The sequence below is a fragment of the Pinus tabuliformis genome, chromosome 3_1, assembly GCF_031772625.1.
Source record: "Pinus tabuliformis cultivar Carrire ecotype Pingquan chromosome 3_1, CPIR1, whole genome shotgun sequence".
Lineage (NCBI taxonomy): Eukaryota > Viridiplantae > Streptophyta > Pinopsida > Pinales > Pinaceae > Pinus > Pinus tabuliformis.
The window spans coordinates 140,439,377-140,448,119 of NC_142301.1; the positions used below are offsets into that span (position 1 = coordinate 140,439,377).

The following is an 8,743-nucleotide window of genomic DNA, read 5'->3' on the forward strand; positions in this document are numbered from 1 at the left end:
CCAACAAAATAAAAATCAAATATCCAACACAAATTCTCTTTTCCTTACAAGTCAAAACACCAACATTCAATTTTCATATCTAAAATTAAGATACAATCTACCTTCTAAATCCTCATTATTCCACCCTAACAAAAGTGAAATAGATATAAAATATTTGAAGGCACACAATACAAATCCTTATTATTCCAACATAATAAAAGTGAAATAGATATAAAATATTTCAACACAAACTGTACTATTCCACTTCTAAATCTAGATTTGTAAGAACCAAAAACACCCATACACAACCAATAAAACAATATAAAAATTTAGAAAAAATGAAACAGCTCTAAAGTATTCCAACAACATAACGAAGTAGAATATCAACACAAATCCTCATTTCCTTGTTGCTCAAAACAACAGCATTCAATTCTCATATCTAAAATGGAGAGACAATCCACCTTCTAAATCCTCAGCATTCAATTCTCATATCTAAAATGGAGAGACAATCCACCTTCTAAATCCTCAACATTCAATTCTCATATCTAAAATGGAGAGACAATCCACCTTCTAAATCCTCATTTCCTTGCTGCTCAAAACAACAGCATTCAATGGAGAGACAATCCACCTTCTAAATCCTGATTTGTAAGGGTGTTGTATCATCTTCTAACACGGTTAAAACAAAAAGAAAAAAGAGAAAATTATTTAATCAACTTCCTCAATTTTAGGCCCCGGGCCTGCAGCAGCAGAATAACCCTGTTCAGGAGAGCCAGCAGCTCCATAGGCTCCACCAGGTATATCAGCACCAGCGCCTTGGTACATCTTAGCAATGATAGGATTGCAAGTGTTCTCCAGCTCCTTCATCTTGTCATCAAACTCGTCAGCATCTGCAAGCTGGTTGTTATCGAGCCATTGGATAGTCTGTTCAAGGGCATCCTCAATCTTCTTTTTATCAGATGGATCTAACTTTGCCGCAATCTTATCATCTCGAATGGTATTCCTTACGCTGTAAGCATAGTTCTCCAAAGAGTTCTTGGCCTCTAACTTCTTCTTGTGCTCTTCATCTTCAGCCTTGTATGTCTCAGAATCACGAACCATCTTCTCAATCTCCTCCTTACTCAATCTACCCTTGTCATTTGTAATGGTGATTTTGTTTTTGTGACCAGTGGTTTTGTCCTCAGCAGAGACATTTAGAATACCATTGGCATCAATATCAAAGCACACACTGATCTGGGGAACTCCTCTGGGAGCAGGGGGAATACCAGAAAGACTTAAAACAGAAAACTCACACAACTTCATTACCAAATTGCTCAATTACATCACACTTATATAGGAAACTCACAACTAATTCTGGCAACCAATTCCTAACTAATTCATAACTAATTCTGTTCAACCAATTCACAACTAATTCTATTTCTGCATTATTCTCACATCCTCCCTTAATGGAGAAATGGATTTTCTACAATACCTAACTGACTTCTAAAAACTTCAAATTTGATTTTACCAAGGGGCTTAGTAAATATATCAGCCACATTATCCTTGGTGTTACAAAATATCAATCCAATTTCTTTTGACTCAATTTTCTCACGTACAAAGTGGTACTGTAACTCAACGTGTTTTGTTCTAGCATGGTAAACTGGATTATGTGCTAATTTGATAGCACTCTGATTATCACAATTGATACATGTTGCACCACTTTGCGCTTCTTCAAGATCTGCAAGAATTCTCCGCAACCAAATAGCTTCACAAGTGGCATTGGTCAAAGCTTTGTACTCTGATTCTGTTGATGATAAAGAAACAGTTGGCTATTTCTTACTACTCCAAGATACGACCCCTGATCCAATATGAAATGCATAGCCAGAGGTAGATCGTCTGTCATCTGGATTTCCTGCCCAATCTAAATCAGAAAAACCTGTCAGTGCAACATCAGATTCATCAGTATACATAATACCAAGATTCACTGTTCCCTTTAAGTATCGGAGAACTTTCTTTGCAGCATTCCAGTGATTTCCTGAAGGCTTAGCCATGAATTGACTAAGGATACTGACTGAGTATGCAATGTCTGGCCTGGTAGTGGTGAGATAGTTCAAACTTCCCACTAACTGACGATATAATGTTCCATCTGCCTCTTTCGAACCATCTTCTTTGTACAACTTTGCATTCTGTTCTAAGGGAGTTGACATAGGTTTACAATCTGTCATATTGAACTTTTTAAGAATCTCTTTTGTATATTTGCTTTGAGTGATCAAAGTTTTACCAGTTTCTCTCCATACCTCAATGCCTAAACAGTAATGCATTTCACCCAAATCTTTCATTTCAAATTCCTGTGACAACTGAACTTTAATTTCTTCAATTAACTTGTGAGCACTGCCTGTTATAATGAGATCATCCACATACAAAGATATTAAAGCAACATTTCCTTTTTCATCTTTCTTAACATACAAGTTAGGATCATTTTTGCTTTTTACAAATCCACTCTGAAGAAAGAAGGTATCAATCTTTACATACCATGATTTTGGTGCCTGTTTCAAACCATACAATGCCTTTCTTAACCTGCAAACCAGATGCTCCTGTCCCTGTTTGACAAACCCTTCAGGTTGAACCAAATAAACTTCTTCCTGTAAATCACCATTTAGAAAAGCAGATTTGACATCCATTTGATGTATATTCCAATTATGTTTTGTGGCTAAGGCAATCAGTAATCTAATTGTATTCAAATTAGCTACTGGTGCAAAAGTGTCTTCATAATCAATTCCCTCCTTTTGAGCATATCCTTTTGCTACTAATCTTGCCTTAAATTTATCAACTGTACCATCTGCTTTAAATTTTGTTTTGTACAACCATTTGCTTCCAATTGGAACTTTATTTTCAGGAAGTTCCACTAATTCCCATGTTTGATTTTTCATAATAGAAGCATACTCATCATTCATAGCATTAATCCATGGTTCATGTTGTTTAGCCTGCTCATAATCAATTGGTTCTTCAACATTCATTATATTAGACATTAAGGCATAGTCTCTATACCTTTCAGGAAGCCGAGTTTGTCGGGATGACCTTCTTGGTGTGGGTGTTCCATCCATGATTCGTTGGCTTTGAGGTGTATCACCTCCTTGTGATGACTCACTGCTGCTAGATGTGCTCATACTGCTGCTATCATCCTGATCCTGTACCTGTACCTGGACCGGTTCCTGTTCCTGCTTAATCAAAGTATCAAGCTTGATATGTGCATCATTAGATATATGCCATGCATCATTCTTTGTATTACTTTTATCAGTCTGCTCATGAAACAATACATCACGACTTGCAAATAGTTTATGGGAACTTGGATCAAACAATTTATAGGCTTTCTGATCCGTACAATATCCAATGAAAACACACTTGATGGACTTGGCATCAAGTTTTCTTCTGTTAGCCTTAGGAATATGAGCAAAAGCAGTACATCCAAAGACTTTGAAATGACTCACATCAGGTTTATAACCATGAAGAACCTCAAAAGGAGTTTGAAAAACTAATTGCTTAGTGGGACATCGATTCTTCAGATAAACAGCAGTGTTAATGGCTTCTGCCCAGAAACCATTAGAGATGTTCTTACCTTGCAGCATACTACGAGCAGATTCCACCAAGGTTCTATTCCATCGCTCAGCAACCCCATTTTGCTGAGGGGTATGTGGCACTGTGAACTGTTGTTGAATTCCATTAGATTTACAATAGGTGTTAAATGCTTTTGATTTATATTCACCCCCTTGATCAGATCTGAGTATCTTAATGCACTTTCCTGTTTGTTTTTCAACCATATTTCGAAACTCTTTAAAATACTCAAATATGTCACTTTTCCTTCTAATGAAATAGACCCAGGTATACCTAGATCTATCATCAATAAAAATAACAAAGTATGAAGCACCACCAAGAGACCTAGTTTGCATAGGGCCACATACATCAGTGTGAATTAATTCAAGTATATCATACTTTCGTTTCTCAGTATGAACAGGAAACTCTTCTCTATGCTGCTTACCAAGTGCACAAGCTTCACATGGTAAATGTTCACACGTTATAACAGGAAGACCTCCAACCATTGATTTCCTTTGTAACAACGATAAATCATTGTAATTTAAGTGCCCATACCTGTGATGCCATAATTCTGCTGTCGATGTCTCGTTGGATGTCAATGCAACATGGCGCTTCACTGTCACATCCAATCTGTATAATCCTCCAACCCTGGTACCTGTAGAAACAACCCTGTAGTGGTCCTGAACATCTTTCACTATACACCCCAATTTACCAAATTCTACTTTTAAATGATTATCAGTGATAGTGGAAACAGATAGCAAATTCTTTTTGAGAGCAGGGACATACATCACATTATGAATCTGTCGCATTTGGCCATTAGGTAAGTACACATTTATTATGCCATAGCCTTGAACTCTAAGTGACCTATCATCTCCTAGGTAAATGTGTGTACCATCAGATTTCTCATAATATTTATCATACCATTCTTTATTACAAGTCATGTGTGCCGAGGCACCAGAATCTATAAACCAAGCATTCTCATCATCAGTTTCAGCAGACAATGCATCATCAGAAAGAAATAACTTAAGATTTTTAAATCCATCATTCACTGAGGTGTCTCTGTTTATGTAATTTCCATTATGCCTGCGATGTCTTTGATTTGATTCATTATTCTTTCTCCTATAGCAATCTTTAGCCAGATGTCCAGGTTTTCCACAATAACGACATTCAATGTTCCTTTTAACATAAGAATCAGGAGGTGCCATACCTTTCTGCTTTGCTTGAAAACGGCCTCTGTTTCTGTCCCATGGTCTCCCTCGGAATGGTCTTTGGCCTCTTGCAGTCAAAGCCAAATCAGAACCATTGGACTCTAGTTCAAAAGTTTTCATGCACTCTTCTTCTTGAAGAAGAATTCCAGCCAATTCTTCAAATGTAGGAGGTGTCGGTCTAGCTGAGAGAGCTGAAATAAAGACTTTATAGTCTGGGACTAACCCCTTTAAAGCAACAGTTACCAAGTCTGTACTAGAAACCTTTTCACCAATATCACCAAGCTTATCACTGAAATCTTTAATTCGGGAAAGAAAGTTACTAATGCTTTCATTGGCATCCATTTTGATAGATAGCAGCTTTGTTTTTAAAAATAAAATACGGTTTGCATTAGTAGTCTCATACAAACCTTTGAGAGTGTCCCATGTCGCCTTTGAAGTTTCACAGTCCCGAATGTGAGGAATAATATTGTCCTTCACTGACATGCGTAGCAGCACCCTTGCTTTCATTTCACGCTTCTCCCAATCTTGAGTGGCAGTAGGAGGTTGAGGCTTGGTCTCATCACCTTTGACAATTGGCCAGAGATTGTATGCCTCTAGTACTGTTATGATCTTAAATTTCCAATTGACATAATTTTCTCCATCAAGTTTTGTAGACTCATTTAAATATGAATTTGCAAGGGGATTAGCCATTTCTCCACCAATGACCAAATTCAAAAAATTGCAAGCTTCTTACACACGCTATTTCAAAAAAAAACTTCAAACAAAACTTGCAAACTTGCTCCAGGAAAACTGGTTAATACATAAAACGCTGCACACGATCTTAAAAATGCACCACAAAAACACCTTTAATAATATGCTGCCACTGTTTTAAAAAAAAAACTGATAATCCGCTGCCACCGTGTTAAACAAAAAACTGTTTTCAAAACTCAGTTCAGCTGAGGACATACGAGAGCAAGAACAAGAAGTATCTTCTTGCTGTTAAGATCAAGAAAGTATGCAGGGCTTACGATACAGTAGTTCTGCCGATTCCAATACCTTATTCACTCAGCCGATCCACACAACATACTGTCACTGCGCACACTCTAATGGCAGAGTCATTCACTGCCCGTGAAGAGGAGAGAGGCGCAGACAGAAGCATGCTCTGATACCAACTTAAAACAGAAAACTCACACAACTTCATTACCAAATTGCTCAATTACATCACACTTATATAGGAAACTCACAACTAATTCTGGCAACCAATTCCTAACTAATTCATAACTAATTCTGTTCAACCAATTCACAACTAATTCTATTTCTGCATTATTCTCACAGAAAGTTCAAATTTACCCAACAAGTTATTGTCCCTGGTTCGAGTTCGCTCACCCTCATACACTTGAATCAACACACCAGGCTGGTTGTCTGCGTAAGTAGAAAAGACTTGCTCCTTCTTTGTGGGGATGGTAGTATTCCTGGAGACGAGAACTGTCATAATCCCACCTGCAGTTTCTAGCCCTAATGAAAGGGGAGTAACATCTAGAAGCAACAGATCTTGCACTTTCTCACTGCCCTCTCCACTCAAAATAGCAGCTTGCACTGCAGCTCCGTATGCAACAGCCTCATCGGGGTTAATGCTCTTGCAAAGCTCCTTGCCATTGAAGAGGTCATGCAACAAGGACTGAACCTTAGGGATCCTGGTAGACCCACCAACAAGAACCACATCATGGATTGAGCGTTTGTCCATCTTCGCATCCCGCAGGCATTTCTCAACAAGCTCCATGCACTTCCTGAACAAATCCATGTTCAACTCTTCAAATCTAGCCCTAGTAATAGTGGTATAGAAGTCAATACCTTCATATAGGGAATCAATCTCAATGGTGGTCTGGGCAGTTGATGAAAGGGTTCTCTTAGCTCTCTCACAGGAAGTTCTGAGTCTCCTGAGGGCTCTGGCATTACCACTAATGTCCTTCTTATGTTTTCTCTTAAACTCTTGTACAAAGTGGTTCACCAATCTATTATCAAAATCTTCACCACCCAAATGTGTATCACCAGCAGTGGCCTTCACTTCAAAAATACCATCTTCAATTGTGAGTAGAGACACATCAAAAGTACCTCCACCCAAATCAAAGATAAGAACATTCTTCTCACCAGAACTGCTAGCCTTCTTGTCAAGCCCATAGGCAATAGCAGCAGCAGTGGGCTCATTGATGATTCTCATAACATTCAAACCAGAGATTGCCCCTGCGTCCTTGGTTGCCTGCCTTTGAGAATCATTGAAGTATGCAGGAACAGTGACCACAACATTCTTAACAGTGGTCCCAAGATAAGCTTCTGCAATCTCCTTCATCTTAGTTAAAACCATGGAAGAGATCTCTTCGGCTGCAAAATGCTTCTCCTCCCCTTTGTATGTTACAACGATGCTGGGCTTATCGCCAACCCCTGAAATGACCTTGAAAGGCCATAATTTCGCATCGCTCACAACGGAGGGATCAGAGAACCTCCTACCAATCAACCGCTTTGCATCTGCCATAACATAGAGAACTGATTTAGATTGAACACAAATGCAAATTCTACACAAACAGAAGAATCTTACAGCTACAAATTCAAGCCTTCATATCAATCACCTTCAAAAAACTATAAGCTGAATTATGTCCATCCCGGTTCATATTCGAGAATGAAAGGGGAATTAATATACAACAACTGAATCACATATACAGAAATAAGCAGTGGAATAAACTCCCTCAAAAGAGTGACAGAGATTACTAACCGAAAACAGTGTTGATAGGATTCATGGCGACCTGGTTCTTGGAAGCATCTCCGATGAGACGCTCTGTATCAGTAAAAGCGACATAGGAGGGAGTGGTTCGATTCCCCTGATCATTGGCGATGATTTCCACCCTGTCGTGCTGCCACACTCCCACACACGAGTACGTCGTCCCCAGATCGATTCCGATCGCTGCTCCCTCGCCCATATTGACACTCTCACACACAGAACGCAGAGAGGGAGTTAACTAAGGAAATTGCGCCGAGAGCGATCGAAACTGTAGACGAGTAATGCAGGCCAAGAAGCACGACTGGCGAAATGTTCAAAATAGTTGTTTCACACTTGAATCCCATTCCATTCCCTTCCCTTCCCTTGAGGATATTTTATAGTCGTAGAAATACTTTCAACTTAACTTCTCCCTTGGGATAAAGTAAAAAATAGGGGTTGGTTTTTCAACGAATTGCCCCTAAACCAATCCGTCAAGGGTATTTATTGTGATACAGATCTAATTTTTTTTTTCCTTTGGGAAACTTTATCTATCGGTTTTTATTGTTCTGTAAACCCATAAATTTATTTTTCTCCTTCCAGAAACTTCATTTACCATTTTTTTTATTGTTATACTAACTTAAGTTTCTCGAAAGAGAAACTTTATTAACCGGACTTTGGGATATTATTATTATTATAACGGTTTTCATATTTCATATTATAGTTTTAATGTTCTAATTTTATAAATTTTAATTTGTGGGCAAAAAAATCAATCTTAAATCAATTTCAATCTAAAAAAATTCAATCTTAAAGCAATTTCAACCTAATTCGAGAAAAGTAAGTTTTAAATAATTGCCACACAAACCTAATTCACTTATTTAAAAAACTCCATTTAAAAGTTTTATTGTTGGATAACCGGAATTCTCTCCTTCAAGAAACTTCATCTATTAGGTTTTGGATTTTATTGTTATGGCTTTTCCTTCAAGAAACTTCATCTATTAGGTTTTGGGATTTTATTGTTATGGTTTTCATTTTCCAACGTCATAATTTTAGTGCTACAACCTTAAAAGTTGAATTTCTAACAATGAAACGGGTATGTTAACCTCATAGGTCGTACCTTGATTCGTTATTATGAGATTTTTTTAATTAAAAGCCCATATCCAAGTGTAATTGGTCTAAAAATATCTATTGTCTACTTTGGTCACCCACAAAAAAATATCTCATAGAATCAACTATCTCCACAATGTGAAATTAAAAATCA

General features: G+C 37.8%; 1 protein-coding gene across 1 annotated transcript; it reads right to left on the reverse strand.

Annotated features, from left to right (window-relative positions):
- Positions 1-684: 684 nt before the first annotated feature.
- On the reverse strand, positions 685-7,740 carry LOC149186179 (heat shock cognate 70 kDa protein 2-like). Its single transcript, XM_089412576.1, has 3 exons — positions 7,501-7,740; positions 6,067-7,256; positions 685-1,263 (listed from the first exon to the last, which is right to left on the reverse strand). The coding sequence occupies exons 1-3, from the start codon at positions 7,703-7,705 to the stop codon at positions 685-687; spliced, it is 1,974 nt and encodes a 657-aa protein (XP_089268702.1). The 5' UTR covers positions 7,706-7,740.
- Positions 7,741-8,743: the final 1,003 nt, after the last annotated feature.

Bases quoted from the DNA above. Each gene is read 5' to 3' on its own strand.
- LOC149186179 (XM_089412576.1), bottom strand. From the start codon at position 7,705: ATGGGCGAGGGAGCAGCGATCGGAATCGATCTGGGGACGACGTACTCG. The intron at 7,257-7,500 runs GTTAGTAATCTC...ATGTTATGGCAG, and splicing joins TCCTATCAACACTGTTTTCG to ATGCAAAGCGGTTGATTGGT. The intron at 1,264-6,066 runs GTGAGAATAATG...AAGTTGTGTGAG, and splicing joins TGGGTAAATTTGAACTTTCT to TTTTCTGTTTTAAGTCTTTC.